The sequence below is a fragment of the Miscanthus floridulus genome, chromosome 8, assembly GCF_019320115.1.
Source record: "Miscanthus floridulus cultivar M001 chromosome 8, ASM1932011v1, whole genome shotgun sequence".
Lineage (NCBI taxonomy): Eukaryota > Viridiplantae > Streptophyta > Magnoliopsida > Poales > Poaceae > Miscanthus > Miscanthus floridulus.
The window spans coordinates 79,028,102-79,047,302 of record NC_089587.1 but is presented as its reverse complement, the minus strand read 5'-3'; the positions used below and the strand labels follow the sequence as shown (position 1 = coordinate 79,047,302).

The window sequence follows — 19,201 nt, the reverse complement described above, 5'->3', positions numbered from 1 at the left end:
TCATTTTTGTTGCGTACCAATTCACGCATCGAATTGGCATGTAACATATTCGATCCCAGTTTCCCAAGTCTTCTACATAAGTGCTTTGTAATTGCCATTGGACTTTCTGAATACAGTAAGATAACATGCATATAGTGGCTTCACTATGCAAAGATGACATCATGCAGTATAGAATTGCAATGGCGCCAAGGCAACAGTTTTCTGAAGTCGACTAAAGACCTAGCTGCTCTCAATAGTTTTCTTCAGTTGTGTTTGCTGTCCAGTTTTAAGCCCCACCCCTACAGTTGTGCGTCTTATTGCTTCTCTCATTTGTCTCTTGGAGTCGTTCTGGTTCTGTATTTTTATTTCTCTGTACAGGTTGAGTTGGGGGGTGGTGTGGCTTCGGTAGTCCTTTTTGGACTGCTTTATCTGTAAATCTTTTTGTACAGTTTTTTTTTTCCTTTTCATCGTCTAATACAAAATGCGGCAAAGCTTTTGCCGTTCTTTAAAAAAAAAGTTGATATGAAAATCAAACTAGATGGGAGGAAGGGGGTGATGACTGAGATCACCTGTGAGTACTATTACACTCAGACATCAATAAGATTATCAACAGCTTTTGACCCATATCAATAAGATTATCAACAGCTTTTGCGCTATCACTTCTGAGTTCATCTATGAAAGGTAGAAGACCAACGATGTCCAAACGACAGTTAACAGAACGCCCAACAGCAATACATTTATACCCGTCAAGACCAAGCTTGTCAATTTGTGTGAGTATATGCTATGTGGCTTCTCCGCTACTGAGAAACTGCGCCAAGAAAAGAAGATAACTGAAAAAAATCCATCCATACGATGCTGTAAATACGGCATAGATCAAAATTCTCATAGAGAGTAACAGCCTAATTATGGGCCCACGCATGCATAGGAACCTACTTACACTTTTGTTTAGAGAACAAACTGGGAGGTGCTATGATTTGGATCAGCAGGTCATGTAAGCTAGAGCGAGACAATGTAAACTGGTGATGTGGTATAAGAGGCGAGGTTTCTACATCTGTTTCTTTTTTTTATGGACCAGATAGATTGCTTACCATTGCAGGATCACCTTTCAGCACAGAACAAATGGAGCCATTTTCATCTATGTAAGTTGGAGCGAAGCGATTGCCATTGCCATCTTCGAAAGAACTTCTCACAAGCGCCAGCCAAGACGGGTTGGCGCGGAGAGCATTGGACAAGCAATTTGCCCGAAGACAGAAGCTTTGCCTCGCGCCCGTGAGTGGAGATTTGAAGGCATGTCGTGGTCATCTACGACTATTTTGCCTGCGTTAGCCGCTTCGCCTTCTTCAACTACGTTGCGAGGAGCAAGCCGCCGAAGACCTAGCCACGGAGGTGCGAGCAAGGGGCACAATCAAAGACTAGTTGAAGACTAGCTAGTCCCTAGACTATCTATGTATAGATGAAAATTGTGTATTGAATCTGAGTTGTAATTCAGACCACACCTTGTTATATTTAGTTATTGGGTTTTGAACTTTTAATCAAAACCGAATAGCCGTGGGGCTACTATTGGGGGGTACATTATATGTTGGGGAACCCCACTATCATGTTAGGGCCCAATTATATAGCTTAGGGCTCACAAAATAATATTTGCGCGGGGGGGGGGGGGGGGGGGGGCTATTTGTGACCTTTAGTGTTATTTTGTAAATACAAACCGCACCAGGGTCCATTTGTAGCCCTAGTGGCATTTCTATAAATACAAACCCCACTAAGGGGCATAAAGAGAATCTCCTTTCCCACCTCCCCTATAAAAGGAGGAAAGGGGAGGTGGAGACGCACCCTTTGGCAGAATCACTAAATCAGCTCTCTCTCTCACTCTTTGCCCCCTCTTTTGTTGGTTAAACCAACAAGTTTCATCCCCAAACTTTTCTACAACAGTCACTAACTCAAAACTCTCATAGTTTGTTGTAGAATAGATAACAGTGAACATCATCAGTTATATCGAGCAATTGACAAAAATGATCATACTCCATGAACATCCATTCATACAAGCAGTGCCTAGACTATAGGTACTATGGTGCCCAGTCTATAGGTACTATGAGATCGGTGCCATCAGCGAGTATTATGCAGTGGTCATCCAGATTCTGCAGCCTATACGACCCTGGTATTTGATAGCATGCTGCAATTATGAAATGAAGTTGGCCCATAACCAAACGCTTTCTCAAACCTATTAGCACGTAATGCGCTGGCAGACATTGTGTCAAACACCTTTTGATCATGATCACCACTAGACCAATCTTTCCTAGTGTGAAATTGGACACGTGTCCGTCAAATTTATAGTAAGGTAATGGTATAATGGCAGAATAGCATGAGAGTGGAGTAATAGCGCTAACAGGAAAAAAAACTTAAACGTCGTTAGGAGAAACAGGTAGCAGGTACTTAATTACATATACTTTCAGCTTAAACACTCTGCCTAGGAGGAAGATTTAAAACAAATTAGGTTGGGGTAAGTTCTTTATTGTATTTCTCAATACTTCATTTTACATTATAATAAATTAGGAGTATGACATGGCTTATTTTGTGTTCCTTTAACCTATCTCGAACTTATATGTGCTTGTTTGCTTTTGATTTAAGACGGGAGAGTTAATTGTTTTGAACCATGAAGAGATTAGCGAGTTCACCAAAGGTTTTTAGAAAAAAGAGTCATCGGAGAAGAAAGAGCCTTTTGACAGGTCTAAGAAAAGAATTAAAGAGGTAAGTTCCCAAACTGCCCAATGAAAGTTACAGTAAAAAATTCAAAGGAAAGAATGGCTATATGCATAGAATGTTGGAGTTAATAATAAACCTAGTTAATGTTTACATTATAACACTAATTAATCTAAAAATGGATAGCCATATTAGATTATGGAAGATAAACTTTGAAAGTGGTGTTCGAACTTATTGTGTAAACATCTAAATATCATCTTGAAATGAAGGGGTGTAGTGATTCATCAGCTGATCATAGATATTTTTTTTCTGCATGGAAGTAATAAGTTGATATATGCTAGTTTACATGTTATCAATTGCCGGACTCAAGGCCCTGTGATGCCATGTGTTAATGTATTACACTTGCAACATCTTAGTATTAAACTCAGTTTCTTGAACAAAATAAACAAGTAGATAGATTCTGGAAATTGATACTGGAGCATCATATTTGATAATAAGAAACTTGATTTTGTGTTGGTCATGAAACATCTTAGGTGTGATTACTATAGGGAAGTGGTGGTATCTTTTCTCTCGTTTTGTGTTGTTCCCCATCATCTCTATATATGTTTTTCTAATTATATTTCTGTTGGTGGTAATGAAAATGGGGACAACCTCGATTCAATTTTTTCACTTGATAAAGTATTAACAATGAATTGTGTCATATTTTTCATTGCAGCAAGAGATCAGCGCACTGAGCAGAATTTCACATCAAAATGTCATAAAATTGGGGGGCTATGCATATGCTGATGAATACTTTGCATTGGTTTATGAAAGAGCTCAACAAGATCTGGAAGGATACACACGTAAACTTCTTTTATGTATATCTTATGTTTTGTAAATCTGTTCTCAATCTATCTTTTTTCATTGAGATTCTAACCATTTTTTTATATTGACTATATTGATATTTTTTATTTGAACAGCTCCCAATAAAATTGAACTAGATAACCTCCTTCTTGGGCTTGCACGTGGATTAAGAGCAATACACTCGGCAAAATTCATCCACTGGGATATTCAGCCGAGGAATATACTTCTAATGAAGGTTGGTACTTCAATTTGTATTTATGAATCTTTCTTTTATAATAAATATATTAAACAACCACATGTGTTTTCCTTTGAGTAATAAATTGTATTAATTTCTGTTAGCATATAGTCAGTCACTTGCCTTTAACTGCATTCCTGGTCTTCTGTTGTACCAATTCTTTAGGATAGTTGTTTCGCAAAAAAATTCTTTAGGATAGTTCCTGTTGATTAGGCATTAGTTAGGAGTTAGTATCTCTGACCATGTGTATGTATGTGCTATATATTCTGCCTAAGAGGCCAATGGAATGTTTGTGTTATCTCACAATTCATCTTCAATTTTAGGATGGTACTGTACAAATTGCAGATTTTGGTCTGGCAACGAAAAGGAATGAGAAAATGAAGTTCTTTAATGATAGAAGGCATGGTGTCTTCAATCCCGATGATACTGGTAAGCTGGATGCATATTTTTTTTAAAAAAAACTTTTAATACCCTGAAAAGCTTTCATTTAATCATGAAGATAAGATGGTTTAGAAGAATGCAGGGTCTAGAATCGTTAGCTAATTTACCAGACAGGTTGTTGATCTTTCTTGGCATAGTAGTTTTTTTTCCTTCCAGTTATTCCAAAATAGTATAGTCCTATTCCTTTGGTTACTTGCACTAGTCTTAGCCTGCATTAGGCAGCACAACCTAAGTGTACATAAACGTATACAAACCACCTCAGGATGGTTTTGTATGACCATTTGGCACCGTACCCCGCCACGCTAGTTTGATTACCCATGCTTCCACGTACGCCTATCTCCAAGTATATTCTTTTTTTTTTACCTTCAGTTTGCCCAAATCGTTTTATCATTAATAATAAATGGATTATGCAACTTAACAGAGGAGGCGAAGGAGAAGTTCGATGTTTTCTGTTTTGGAAACATCCTGAGACAACTAGTGCAGGCCCCTGAACTAGTGCTAAGAGAAAAGGATCGGTGGAGCCCGACAAAGTGCCTTAGAACTCTTCTCTCAGATAGATGCATCAAAGGGGACCCTAATGAGCGTCCATCCATGGATGAAGTTGTGTCTGCAATAAAGTTAAATCGTGATGTGCTATCACTTTTGAGAATAGTGTTAACTTCTGAGAACAATGTACTTATAGAAAACTTTATTGCGCAGGATATTCAGAATGAAATGGAACCAGAATCAAGTTCGAGGAAACGGAAAAGGCATTAGGTTACTTTTGCCGTTCAAGTTTTGGTAGGAAAAGGTCCAAGTAAATAGACTTCTGATGCCTCTGTTCATAGACTGATGACAAATTGCTTTCCTACTTTCGCAACATAAACCTGTTGTGATGTGTGCGCTTAGCTGGAAGCGGAATTACTCAGCGCAGTAGCCAGTCGGTGAGCCATATATACAAATATTGATCTATAGCACATCGAAGTTCACGCCCTCTGATGCCTCCCTTTATAGAGGCAGATGACAATTTGTTTTCTTCCTTTCGCATCATAGGCGTTGTTGTGATGTGTGTGCTTAGCTGGAAGCACAATTATTCAGCGCAGTAGGCGAGCCATATGTACAAAGTTTGATCTATAACTGTAACACGTCGAAGTGTTCACACCCTGTTGTGTTGAGAGACTGATGACAGTTTGTTTTCTCCCTTTCGCATCATTGCCATATGTACGAAGTTTGATCTGTTGCACGTCAAAGTGTTATATGGCTACGGTAATACTTCATTACTTCCCATGTATAAGAGACAAAAGAAACATAGTTATTATGGCTACGTACGGTAATACTCGTATATAGGAGACAAAAGATGCATAGTACGCTAGTGCAAAGTGCACGCGGCATTTCATTTCATTTTCCCCCTCCAATACTATTTCATTCATGTTACAGAATGATCAGGCCGGCGGCATAATGTTGCTGCCCTTGGACTTGGCGACCTCGCTTCCGTGGGTTCACAAAACTGAGTAAATCATACAGCATGCACAAAGGAAGAACCTATTTCTATCAGGCAGTTCTCAACAGCTGAACAATGCGAAAGTACTCAACACGTAACATACAAAAGATATGCTAATCTATAAACCAGAAAAGAATACAGTTTGGTGAAGATTGTGGTCCTAGAATCATGTCCAAGAATAGAGTGGACAACCTAAGGTTGGATTACGTGTTAACATTTGCTGTCAGAAACCAGACAGCGGATTGCTTTCTTGGCTTTCTGCATTTGGCAGCATAATAAAATTCTTGGCTGGGAACTGGGAATGATTCGGTTACTGGCACAGTGGTCGAAATAATCTGTGAAACACTCCCCTCGAATTAAAACTCATATGCATCGGTGAAGTTAATGTAACCAGGTATGTATGATGAAGTAGACACGTTATCCATTCTGCATGGCTTGTGGTGTCAGCATCCGAGACCTTCCAGTATTTTTCTCAACTCACTGATGACATCTGTGATACTTGCATATGACCCAGGGAGATTTATGGCATGGTACTCTAAAGACTTCCAGTGTGAGATCAGTGCAAAATGTGGGCGCCGGTACATGCTGCTGATAATCTCAAGAACCTTTGTATCAGGAGTTGCTGAAACTAAGTGTGTTAGACCGGCCCCATGAGCACCTATTACCACTGAAGCTTCCAGGATAGCACGGAGTTGCTCCTTCATGCTCATGTGGGCGAAAAGACCGTTCACGACATTCACTTTGCATTTCAGGCCTTGTGCCCACTTGTCAATTGCATCATACACCTCCCGCTCATTGCTTAGTCTCGATTCAACCTTACCACTGTGGCGTGGGTGGGCCAGGTAGTCTTCTCGCCGAACAAAGAGAACATTGAGTCCATTTGATTTTTTGGATGACATGATGTCATCCTGCAGAAGACCAAAAGAAGCTACAATCATTTCCCCGAATTCAGATAACCGTGCAGTTTTCTCATAGTCTGGTTTTTCTCGGAGGGACTCTGCGGAGGCACCTTCACAGCTGAAGCTCTCGCTAAGGCCCTTAAACATGGCAGTCTCATAGCCCAATGGTGAAAGAATGGCATGTCGGAAACAAACAGGACCAGAGAAGTTCTTAGCATATGTCACACTTGAGAAAAGTGCTTCCCATGTTTCCTCCAATTGTGCCTGTGGAAATCAGGTCACATTTGTCACTTGACAAGAATACACAAGAGAGGGAAAAGAAACATAAATCATTGTGTAGACAAATAAGTTGGTTGCTACCTAGCAATAGAATGTCATATTAAGTCATGCTAAATCTGAAAGAAAATGACATAATAGAGGAACAATATAATCTGGAAGCTAGGCATACATGGAAGCATGGGTACGACTGGCGAAAGTTTTGGATGAGGCATCAGGGCAAGCTGCCAAAAATATAGCATGGGTGCTATTTGCCTCAAATGTAGAACAAAGAAACTGACAGATTGGGATACAATCGAGAACTGCCTCTGATTGCAATTGTTCTCCAGACATGAGCAACAGACATGGCAGAATAAATGAGGAAAAAACAGGAAGATCACCATGGTGTGTTATCATTGCACGATACAAGCCAAGATCAAGCATACAAAAATGTGACTAATGTTGTTTACCACAGTAGTAGCTGAAGAAACAGACTTGTTGGTCACAACTCAAGCAACAAACAGAATGAACTGAACCAATAACAAAATACACAGTGCATCACGTACCTTGCAATGCCCATCCACGAATATAACATTAGGACGGTTTGGTAAATTCGTGACTCTGGAACTAACATATGCACTGTACCAGTCCGTAATTGTGTGGAAAAGGTTCGCATATTCAAAACGAGTGACCAAAAGTGTCGGTTCTTCAACCCACTGCAATAACAAGTGTGATAATACAGTTAAGAAGGGACTACTGAATTCCAGTGATAAAGGAATGTTAGAAGAAAACATCGATTCAAAATTGAATAAAAAAAACTCTAATCCAATAAGAGCCTAACAAAGCTACTCTTCTGAGTGTCCAAAAGGTATAATCAAGGCCACTCATTTTGTTCAATGATAGTTAGAATATATCTATCTATTATATTATGAAACTGCTACATTGCAATCAACTCACATTCCAGAGTAACTGAAATCTATCTATTATATTATGAAACTGCTACATTGCAATCAACTCACATTCCAAAGCAACTGAAATAATAAGCATAAGTTTTATGATAGAATCATCAGAAAACTGCACAGCACTAATTGAACAAATTCAAACTAAACCAAATAACCAAAAGCAGAATCTATATACTAGTGCTATACTCCCATGATGTTCTATTTTGGATATAAATTGGATGCAGACTTCATTCGAAGATCCTATTTCTGCTCCTCGTCTTCTTCACACAAATAAATATTTATACGACTGCTCAGTATATCCAGCATGAGGGCTGGATCAAACAGACTTTCATTAAATACTCCTATATCAAAAACTGAGCTGACTCTACTCTTCCTAATTATTGGATTTCAGAAATTAATTAACAAACTACTTGTCATCAATGAGCAAATCAACTACTACTAGTAGATAGCAAGGCAAAGAATACCTGGGAGCAGTGCAGCTCACCGGGAGGCACAACGCGCGCCGACTCGAGCAGCGCCCTCATAGTGTGCATCCCGATCCCGCCGGTGGGCACGTAGTCGTTGAGGAACCCCGCGTCCACCAGGGGCGCCGTCCTACCCGCCGCCGGCCCCTCAACCTGCAGCGCGCCGGGCTTGTACTTGGGCAGCTCCTCCTCCTCGGCGCGGCCCATCACCTGCTCCAGCGGCTCCCCGCCGCGGGACATCGCGATGAGCGCCAGGTCAAGCCGCACCCTGGCGCCCTCGCAGATCGAGCTTCCCAGCGTCTCGCTGTGGTGGCACCGGAACCAGCCGCCGCCGCCCCCGCGGCCCGCGGGGAGGACGTCCACGCGGCGGGAGAAGCCGTTGCCGAAGTAGGCCTCGCAGGTGTGCGGCGGCGGTCGGCTGGACACCCAGGGTAGGAAGGAGGGGAGGCGCGGCCACGGCTTTTGCGAGGACGGCGGCGTCCCGACGCCGTCACGGGCTTCAGTCCTCGGGGTGGGGTCGGGCGGCGACTCGTGGTGGGACTGGGACTGGAGGAGGTAGATCGCGAAGGAGGCGGCGTAGACGGCGAAGACGAGGAGGAGGAGCCGCGGCATGAGGCGGCGGAGGCGGTTTCTGTGGCCATGAGCTCGGCCTGGGCCCACCATAATCGCCGGCGACCGGCGAGCCGCTGGGGCTCTCGCGCAGATCGAGGGGGCGTCGCCGCGTGGGCCTCTCACTGGGCAGAGGTCGCGGCGGGGAAAGTAGCCGGTGTGCTTGGTTGGTCGGATCGGACGGTTGGCATCTCGGGTTGTTGTACTGTGGACGGCTCAGATGCTCTGTCCCTGACCCTCACTCCTCGTGTTCTTCTCCCCTGCAACTGCAAAGCGAGGGAGTCGTCGCCGATCTCGCCGAGGCGGCCGCCGCCCGCCGGTGGAATCGTCACGTTGTGGGTGGGATGGGATCGCTGGCATCCGCTTGACGATCGAGGCGGGATGGTGCTCGCAATTGGCGAGCTATGCAAGGCAGCAGTTGCAGCGCGGCGGGCGTACCTGACCTGGTCAAGGGTGCGAGTCAAGCCACGGTGCCGGCCGGCCATCTCTAATTCTCTATCGCCCGAGCCGCCGCATTGGTCGTTCAACTAGTAGCCCCAGCGGGCCGGCGGTGAATCACCTCCAGTTCGTGTGTTAGTGCCAACTCCACTGCTCCTCAGTGTATTTTTACTCAAGTTGCATAGAGTTTTCTGCTGCTTGCTTTTGCTTCAGAAAAGGGAAGAGAAACAATTTTCATTTGCTTGCACGGCTGAAGCCTGAAGAACACGTATGAATGGGATGTTTGGGACATCTTGTGTTTGGTGAATTTTATGGCGAGAGAACTAAAATCTCCGCAAATGTCAACACAATCTCGGTAGGATGGTCTACTGGATTTGATAGGTCAACAGCAGTCACCATGAGTCACGTTTCAGAATACAGAAATTTCAGCTTAAGACAGGACTTACATATCCCTGGAGCTGCTACAAAAGTGTGAAACCCGCAAGCTTTACAAAGTATTTACTCATATATATCGTGTAAAGAAGAACTAGTAGGATATTGATATTTCCAACATTTGATCTGAAAATTCCTCCCTTTTAAATCCATTGTCCTTTGTGTGCTGAAGTTTTGGAATAGGATTGAGCTTCCATGTTAGGATGGGCTGACAAGTTCATCTTGAATTTTAAATTGCTCTCAGCTCTCAAGGTGCATTTCTATAGCTATTTTTCACACAGAGATTGCATACAAATCTCACTGTTTAACCTTGTACAGATCAAAGAGTATAACAACATAGCCTTGCCTAGGGCATAGATACGAGAGAAGGAAAGTACTGTGCAGATATACAACTGGATTGGAGGAATGAACGGTCCAAAATTTGCATTCCACTCCTAGAACTTGCTGTCTGTGCTAAAAACCTGTGATCCTGCATATAATCATTCAAGAAAGAAGAGTATCAGAACAAGAAACCAGTTCTGAATTTACTGACTAGCCCTTAGTCGTGATCTGTGCAGCTGTTACCTAGAGTTGGCATCAAGATTGTCAGCGCTGCGATTCCGACAACTTTCAGGGGCAGTCCTGTGATCACAAGATCCTTGATGGTAATGTGGCCAGTACTGAACCCAATTACATTTGACGGCGATCCAGTAGGTAACAAGTACGAAAGCTGAGCCCCAACTGCTCCAGAAACCATAAGCAACGCTGGGTGCACATTGATCGCCTTCGCTAATTCAACGAACAGAGGGAGCACCAGCGTTGTGGTCGCATCGTCAGACGTGAACTCCGTGATGACACCACTGACGATGCAGGCCACAGGTACAATGACCGCCGTCTCTGCACCCTTCAGGAACCGGAGCCCGTCGGAGAGGATATCAGTCAGGCCGCTTGACCTGAAGCCTTCGGCAATGGCGAACCCTGCCCCCAGGAGGAGGATAATGTCCCACTGGAGCTTCTTACACTTGTTCCAGTCCATCAGTTTCTCGCCCTCGTTCTTACCGCTTGGAATTATGAAGAGCAGCGTAGCCATCATGATCTGAATTGCGAGTGACTTGTGAGTAGTGTGGAATAATCTACTGTTTTTTTTAACACGGTAAGGGAAGGTGGCGTCGAAAAGGTACTCTGCTGTAGTATTATAGCCACAGTAGGGATAAGCGCCGAACGGCTCTCCTATCGCACTGTAGCCGTAGCAGGGACAGACGTTAAAGTCAACCCTGCTGTCACATCTAGTCACTGTAGCAGCATGACAGCTGTATTAAAAGTAGATGGATAGAGTTGTATCAATAATTTGTCACTACAACTTAGTACACAGAGCGAGTTCAGTTTGACATCTCCTCTATAGAGCTACGTCCAACGGTGGTGCTTGTACTGCGTGTGTACTCTGTTCTCCCTCTCGTCTTCTACCTCTAGCCATAGTGTGTGGTCATCAACGGCAGTTCGTGGTCGATGTCGCTAGTGTGTGCTTCGACAACACTAGTGAGTGGTTGGATAACTCCGTGCCTGAGATCCAAGGGCTAACAAGTGGTATCAGAGCCGTACAAGCGTCGTCGTCGGACTAACCGCTGGCAATGACGGACGGTTTAGAGATAGACGACAACAACAGAGCTGCTGTAGCTGCTCAACCACGACAGGAGGTCGTTATGCGTACGGTGCGGGAGGTCAGCGACACCAGTTGACCGACACTGACTCGCACCAACTATGGAGAGTGGGCGGTGACCATGAAGGTCAAGCTCAGAGCCCGACGGCTCTGGAATGCAGTTAACAAGAGCACCGACAACGAAGAAGACGATATGTCAGCGTTGGAGGCTATCCTCGCTGCTGTACCGGCGGAGTACAGGGAGCCGTTGAGGGAGAAGAGCTCTGCTAAGGAGACATAGGAGGCCATTGCGGCGATGCGTGTTGGTTCCGACCACACAAAGAAGGTGACGGCCTAGCTTCTAAAACAGGAGTACGCCAACCTCAAGTTGAAGGATGGTGATCGATGGAGGACTTCTCCCTCCATCTACAAACGCTGATCAGCAAGTTGAGGAGCCACAACGTCATCATCGAAGAAGAGGAGGCGGTCTCCAAGTACCTCCACTCTGTGTCGACGAAGTACATCCAGATCGCTCTCTCTATAGAGACGATGTTGGACTTGTCCATCCTCACCATTGAGGATGTGTCAGGCTGTCTGTGAGCGGTGGACAAGCGTATGGAGTAGACGACAACAACGAAGGACAGCGGTAAGCTGCTGCTGATAGAGAAGGAGTGTGCTACTTGGAGGAACTCCGGGGTAGCCTCCTCTAGCCGCGGTGGCGATGGCAAGCGCCGTGGCAAGGCTTCTTCTTCAAAGAAGAAGAAGGTCGACCCCAACGCCGGTCGATGCTGTGGGAAGATGGGCCATTAGGCACGAGAGTGCCTAAATCGTAAACAGGAGAAGAAGGTTGAGGCTCATCTGGCGCAAGCTAATGATGATGATGAGGCCATTATTCTAATGGCAACATTCTGTGCACTGCACAACGTTGAGGCCGAGGAGAATGGAGAGGTTATGGCGGTGGCAGGGCCTGGGAAGGCCCTGAAGGCTGTAAACATCGACGAAACACGCGCCCAAGTCCACCTCGGACGTGTGGGCGACGAGCAAGAGCAGCGGTGGTATCTAGACTCCGGCACCAGCAACCACATGACGGGCTCCAAGGCAGCCTTCTCCGAGCTCGACGACGACGTGACCAGCACGGTGAAGTTCGATGACGGCTCAAGGGTGGCTATCCGAGGGCACGACACCATCGTCTTCCGATGCCAGAACGGCGAGCACCACACGCTAACGGATGTATATTACATTCCACAGCTGCGTTTAAGCATCATCAGCATGACTAGTTGGATAAGCGCGGTAGCAAGGTACTGATCAAGGATAGAGTCCTAAGGTCCTAAAACTGGTTGTACCTGCTCGACTTCAAGGTGGAGCAGCTGGTGTGCCTGGCAGCACGGCACACCAAGGTGCCGTGGCTATGGCATGCCTGGTTCAGACATCTTAGCTTCGACGCGCTTGGTCGGCTGGAGAAGATGGTCCGAGAGCTACCCCACATCGAGCACAAAGGCGAGCTGTGTGATAGCTGCCTGGCCGGAAAGTAGAGGCGGCTGCCGTTCCCAAAGGCGGCCAAGTATCGCGCGGTGGATGCTCTCGAGCTCATCTATGGCGATCTCTGCGGGCTAATCACGCTAGCCACAAATGGTGGTTGGCAGTACTTCCTCCTGCTCGTGGATGATTGCAGTCGCTACATGTGGCTGCAACTCCTAACGAGCAAGGACAAAGTGGCGACAACGATCAAGAAGTTCAAGATGTGCGCGGAGGCCAAGAGCGGCAAGAAGCTGCACGTGCTGAGGATAGATCGCGGCGGTGAATTCACTTCGGTGGAGTTCGTTGCGTACTGCGTGGATCAGGGTGTGGTGCGACACCACACCGCGCCGTATTCACTGTAACGTCCCGCCTCTCCGAGGTCGGGCCCGCTTACATCTGACAGCTTCTCTAGGATATAGACTGCCCTCACAGACCAACATAGGTCTTTTCTGCGCACTTTGTCCTCACTCGTGCGCACCCGGGAAGAACTTCCCGGTTGGTCACCCATCGCTCCAGGCCAAGCACGCTTAACCTCAGAGTTATTTGTAGATGGGCTTCCAGAAAAAAAGTTACAACTTATTGGTATGAGTATCCTATTAATCCTATTAAGCCCTGGACCGGGATGTTACATCCTCACCCCCTTAAGAGATCGACGTCCTCGTCGATCAATCCCAAGCCAGGAGCGTCCTCTCTTGGCCATGTCCATGTGTCCAGAGTCAGCGCATGTGCCATGCTATGTGACCACGCCAGATCCACACCAGCCATGCGCACCATGCTTGTGCAACTGCGACACACGTGCCCGTGAAACCACGAGAGTCGGCTCTGATACCATTCTGTAACATTCCGTCTCTCCGAGGCCGGACCCACTTACATCTGACAGCTTCTCTAGGATATAGACTGCCCTCACAGACCAACACAGGTCTTTTCTGCGCACTTTGTCCTCACTCGTGCGCACCCGGGAAGAACTTCCCGGTCGGTCACCCATCGCTCCAAGCCAAGCACGCTTAACCTCAAAGTTATTTGCAGATGGGTTTCCGGAAAAGAAGTTGCAACTTATTGGTATGAGTATCCTATTAATCCTATTAAGCCCTGGACCGGGATGTTACATTCACCACAATAGAATGGCGTGGTGGAGCAGCGGAACCAGACGGTGATCGGCATGGCTCGATCCATGATGAAGGCCAAGAGCATGCCGCCAAGGTTCTGGGGTGAGGCGATGACCACGGCAGTGTTCATCCTCAACTGCGCACCCACCAAGGCCCTGAAGGGCAAGACGCCGTTCAAAGCTCGGTATGGGCGCAAGCCAAGCATGTCCTTCCTCCGGACATTTGGCTACATCGGCCACATTAGGAAGACGAAGCCGGTCCTGACCAAGCTAGAGGATAGGAGCACACCGATGTTATTCCTAGGCTACGCGGAAGGTAACAAGGCGTACCGGCTCTACGACCCACGTGGAGACAAGGTGCTTGTCTCACGCGACTTTGTGTTCGACGAGAAGACAGCATGGGACTAGAACAGTTTGAGCACAGGGGAAGCTGGCGGCTTCACCAGCATCTTCGTCGTCGAGCACTTGGTCATCCACGGTGGTGGAGACGCTAGAGAGAAGGTGCAGACCACTCCAGCAACAGAGCCGAGCACTCCAGAAGTGGTGTCAAGTGGTCCTGTAGTGGTGCCGACCACTTCAGGACGGGTGCCGAATACTCCCATAGTGGAACCGAGAAGTCTTGCAGTGATGTCGACCACTCCAAGACTAGGGCTGAGCACTCCTATAGTGGTGCTCGACCACTCCAGAAAGTGATGACGAACGGTCCAGGAGTAGTGTAGAGCACTGCACCTAGGGTGCCGAGTACTCCAGGTGTTGTGCAGACCACTCCGGCGGAACAGGGAACTCCATCGATGTCGATTGAGTTCACCTCACCTCTAAGTGATATCACTGAGTTTGTGGATGCCTTCCTCGAAGGTGAGGAGGTGCAGTTCCGTAGGCTGGACGACATCGTCAGTGGCACAGGGCCCTCAAGCCTGGCGGGTAGGCTGCTCAATGACCCAGAGCTGCTTCTCGTCAGTGCAGAGTAACCATCCACGTTCACGCTAGCCGAGCACGATGGGAATTGGCGATGGGCGATGTTGGAGGAGATGAAGGCGATCGAGGAAAATGAGACTTGGGAGCTTATCGATCCACCTCTAGGACGCCGTCCGATCGGCCTAAAGTGGGTGTACAAGGTCAAGCAGGACGAGCACGACGCCATTATCAAGCATAAGGCACGCCTCGTCGCCTGAGGCTTTGTCTAGCGCAAGGGCATCGACTTCGATGAAGTCTTTACGCCGGTAGCATGCATAGAGTCTGTCCGACTGCTACTAGCTTGACAGCAGTAAAGGACTAGCGCGTCCATCACCTGACATAAAATTGGCCTTCCTCAACGACGAGCTGACGGAGACGGTCTTCGTCAGACAACCTCTGGGTTTCACCGTTAAGGGAGCGGAGCATAGGGTGCTCTGACTGCACAAGGCGCTCTACGGGCTGCGGCAGGCCCTACGGGCGTGAAACGCAAGCTTGACGCCACGCTGGGTGAGCTTGGGTTGACAAGGTGCGTAACCGAGCACGCGCTCTACACGTGACGTCGGGGGAAGGAGGAGCTCGTCATCGGCGTGTATGTGGACGAATTGATCGTCACTGGCGCACGTGCGGAGGACATCGATAGCTTCAAGCGTGAGATGGCGGCTCATTTTCGAGTGAGCGATCTCGACGCGCTCTTCTACTACCTCGGCATCGAGGTGAAACAGGAGAAGGAGGCGCTCACGCTTGGTTAGAGCACGTACGCCTCGAAGCTGTTGGAGTGGAGCGGCATGACTGAGTGCAAGTCGTGCATGACTCCGATGGAGGAGCGACTAAAGCTGACGAAGGCCAATACTACGGCGAAGGTAGATGCAACACTCTACCAGAGCATCGTCAGCAGTCTGTACTACATAGTCCACACGAGGCCGAACATTTGCGTTCGCCGTGGGCTACATCAGCCGCTTCATGGAGGATCCCAAAGAGGATCACTGGGCTGCGGTGAAGCGGCTGCTGTGCTACGTCCAAGGGACGATTGATCAGGGGATCGTCTTTCCCAAGACCGACGAAAGTAGGCTGCAGCTCACTCTGTTCAGCGATGCAAACATGGCGGGGGGACGTCGATGGACGGTGGAGCACTTCTGGCGTGCTCGTCTTCCTTGGGTCGGCTCCAATCTCATGGTTGTCGCTAAAACAAAAGGTGGTGGCGCTGTCCACGTGCAAGGCAGAGTATGTGGCGGCGGCCATAGCGGCGTGCTAAGCTATGTGGCTGCGTCGGCTGCTGGGTGAGCTGACCGGTGTGGAAGCTCATCCACCAGCACTGATGGTGGACAATCAGCCCGCCATCGCCCTCGCGAAGAATCCAGTTCTCCACGACCGGAGCAAGCACATCGACGTCAAGTTCCATTTTCTCAGGAACTGTATCGATGGAGGGCAGATCGTCATCGAGTTCGTCGAAATTGGTCGGCAACTCGCGGACGTCCTCACCAAGCTGCTTGGCTGTCTTTGGTTCACGGAGCTGAAAGAGATGATCGGTATGGAGGGGGTTCAAGGGTTAACAGTAGGATTATGGGAAGAATTGTTGAATAATCTACTGCTTCCTTGTGTGAACACACGGCAAGGGAAGACGACGCCGAAAAGGTACTCTGCTGTGGTACTGTAGCCACAGCAGGGGCAGGCGCCGAACGGCTCTCCTGCCGTACTGTAGCCGCAGCATGAGTAGACGTCAAAGTCAGCCCTGCTGTCACATATAATCACTGTAGCAGCATGACAGCTATGTAAGACTAGATGGATAGAGTTATATAAATAATTTGCCACTGCAAACTATGTAAACAGAGCGAGTTTAGTTTGTCATCTCCTCTACAGAGCTCCGGTCAACGTTGGTACTTGTACTACGTGTGTACTCTATTCTCTCTCCCATCTTCTATCTCTGGCCATAGTGTGTGGTCACCAACGATAGTCCATAGTCAGCATCGCTAGTGTATATTCGACAACACTAGTGAGTGGTCGGATAACTCCGTGCCGGAGATCAGGGGCTACCAAGTAGCTGGATAGTTTTTTTTCCCTGGTGCACTTACGGTGACTGTTCCATCTCCGACATTGTTGTGGAAGAGAGCTCCCCACCCTGGTATGTCACCTGTAAGGTTCCTGGTCATCCATAGCACAATCAGACCCTGCCAAAATTACCCATTTCAGTGTGTCACAAACAAGCAAGTAGTCAGTTGTTTACACATTCTGTTACAGAAAAGCAACCCTGTATGATACGACCATCTTTGGAAGAGAAAATTTATGACACAGATAAGGTCGAACATGTGTTGGCAAAGAAATGGAATTTACCCCAAACACTGCCAAGACCATCTTCTCTGCAGAAACCATTGGACCTGCATAGTTCAGAAGAATAATTCATTAGATAAGCATTCCCCTGGATTGGACTGGATGAGTGATTGTTCTCAAACATGGAATAGAATTTAAACGTGGCGAGGTCTCAGCCAAATGTTGGGCCTTACATCAAGTTGATGCCATCTGTCACGTTGCCTATAAATGGTGGGAAAGATATTGGATGATGTTGCCATGTTGAATTGGCAGTTTTATATATTTTTATTAGTTGAGTAAAATAAAGAAAATCTTGTGCACAAAGCTTCAGAAAGAAAAACTTTACTAAATTCTAGTACTGAAAGATAGAAACAGAAGTATATTATATACCTAACAAGCTGAGCTCTCTTCTCAGATGGCTTCTGTCCAGGTGAGCAGAGAGTGCCTTTCCGGTGTTGTTGGAGCAGTACATGTGGCAGAGCGTGATCCAGAGTGCCAAGAAGAGGATGAGCGCCATGGGGAGGCCGAAGGACATCCAGGAGCTGAAGGTGATGGGCTGCTGCTCCGGGAAGTAGGTGGACCACATCCCGACGAGGATGATGTTGACGCCGGTGCCCGCCAGCGTGGCCATCCCGCCGATGGCCGACGCGTAGACGACGCCGAGCACCACCGCCTTGGAGAAGCGCCGTACCTCCTCGTGCGCCCCGGCGTCGCCGCCCCCGCCCCCGCGCGGCAGCCTCTGCAGGATCCCCGTGGCCACGGGCATCATCATGACCGTGCACGCCGTGTTGTGGATCCACATGCTGACGAAGGTGGTGGTGCCGGTGATGCCCAGCAGCGGCGGCGGCGGCCGCACCGGGTCCCCGCAGAAGAGCGACGTGATCTGCAGACCCACATGGTGAGGCGAGGAGTCAAAGAAACGATGGCGAGATGACGCGGGAGGGAGCGCGCACGGCGCGTACGTACGTTGAGAGCGAGGCGGCGGTGGATTTGGTAGTGCTCGATGGCGAGCGCGAGGATGAAGCTGCCGAGGACGAGCGAGATGACGTCGTCCATGTAGGCCTTGGCGACGGCGTCGGCGGAGGCGACGCCGAAGAGCGGGAAGAGGAAGAGCGGCGCCATGGAGGCGACGGAGAGCGGCACGGCGCCCGTGACCCACCAGAGGAAGACCCAGGCGAGGACGGCGAGCATGTTGCGCGCCTTGCGGTGGGCGTGGGCGTGGGCGCCCCCCGCGCCGACGCCGAGGTCCACGAGCGCGCCCACGGCCGCGGCTGCCGCCGGGCCCGACGCCACGGCCGGATACCTGTGCGCGAGCAGCGCGCGCACCCACGACGACGACGGCCGTTCCTTGGCCTTGTCGTCGCGCGCGGGCGGCGGCGGGAGCAGCGGCGCCTCCACGTCCTCGGACGAGCTCCCACCGAAGCTGCCGCGCTTGTCCATCGCTGCGGCGACCGGCTGTGTGAGGCGTGGCTGCGGCTGCGTGGAGGCGAGCTCGTTTGTCTTGGCTGGCTTTGTAGCTGCAGAAGTGTGCTTATCTGGCAGTAAGCTACAGTAATTGACACATGAAACGCAAGCAATAATAAAATGATACTAAAATATTTGCACGGCGACGTTTTTTTTTCTCGGCTGGCTGTCGACGTCGACGGCGACCATTTGAGGGGCCTCTTGGGTTGCTAATAGGTTAAAACCTAACCTAACCCATATATCAAATTAGGAAAAAGTCTACTTAACCCTCACCTTTCATACATGGTCTACTTCACTCCCAACTATGAAACCATCTGTTTTACCCTCTGAACTTTTCAAAACCATCTATTTTAACCCACGGCCGGTTTTTTGACAGCGGTTTGCTACAGTGTCCGTGCTTTTGAATTTATTTATTTATTTTCGGTGAATTTTTGAAAACTCATAGTAAATCATAGAAAAATCATAAAATGAAAAATCTAATTTTATTGGACTCCACATGAGTAGATC

At 48.0% G+C, this 19,201-nt stretch overlaps 3 protein-coding genes across 3 annotated transcripts; 1 reads left to right on the top strand and 2 right to left on the bottom strand.

Annotated features, from left to right (window-relative positions):
* The first annotated feature begins 2,989 nt into the window (after positions 1-2,989).
* LOC136469451 (uncharacterized) lies at positions 2,990-4,951 on the top strand. Its single transcript, XM_066467642.1, has 5 exons — positions 2,990-2,995; positions 3,392-3,518; positions 3,636-3,754; positions 4,078-4,183; positions 4,617-4,951. The coding sequence occupies exons 1-5, from the start codon at positions 2,990-2,992 to the stop codon at positions 4,949-4,951; spliced, it is 693 nt and encodes a 230-aa protein (XP_066323739.1).
* A 585-nt stretch (positions 4,952-5,536) lies between these two features.
* Positions 5,537-9,440, bottom strand: LOC136476779 (beta-1,2-xylosyltransferase RCN11-like). Its single transcript, XM_066474729.1, has 3 exons — positions 8,256-9,440; positions 7,396-7,545; positions 5,537-6,838 (listed from the first exon to the last, which is right to left on the bottom strand). The coding sequence occupies exons 1-3, from the start codon at positions 8,916-8,918 to the stop codon at positions 6,119-6,121; spliced, it is 1,533 nt and encodes a 510-aa protein (XP_066330826.1). The 5' UTR covers positions 8,919-9,440; the 3' UTR covers positions 5,537-6,118.
* A 263-nt stretch (positions 9,441-9,703) lies between these two features.
* On the bottom strand, positions 9,704-18,743 carry LOC136476780 (tonoplast dicarboxylate transporter-like). The gene is made up of 6 exons (XM_066474730.1): positions 18,197-18,743; positions 17,621-18,113; positions 17,255-17,298; positions 16,996-17,091; positions 10,299-10,809; positions 9,704-10,203 (listed from the first exon to the last, which is right to left on the bottom strand). The coding sequence occupies exons 1-6, from the start codon at positions 18,668-18,670 to the stop codon at positions 10,169-10,171; spliced, it is 1,653 nt and encodes a 550-aa protein (XP_066330827.1). The 5' UTR covers positions 18,671-18,743; the 3' UTR covers positions 9,704-10,168.
* Between the last annotated feature and the right edge of the window lie 458 nt (positions 18,744-19,201).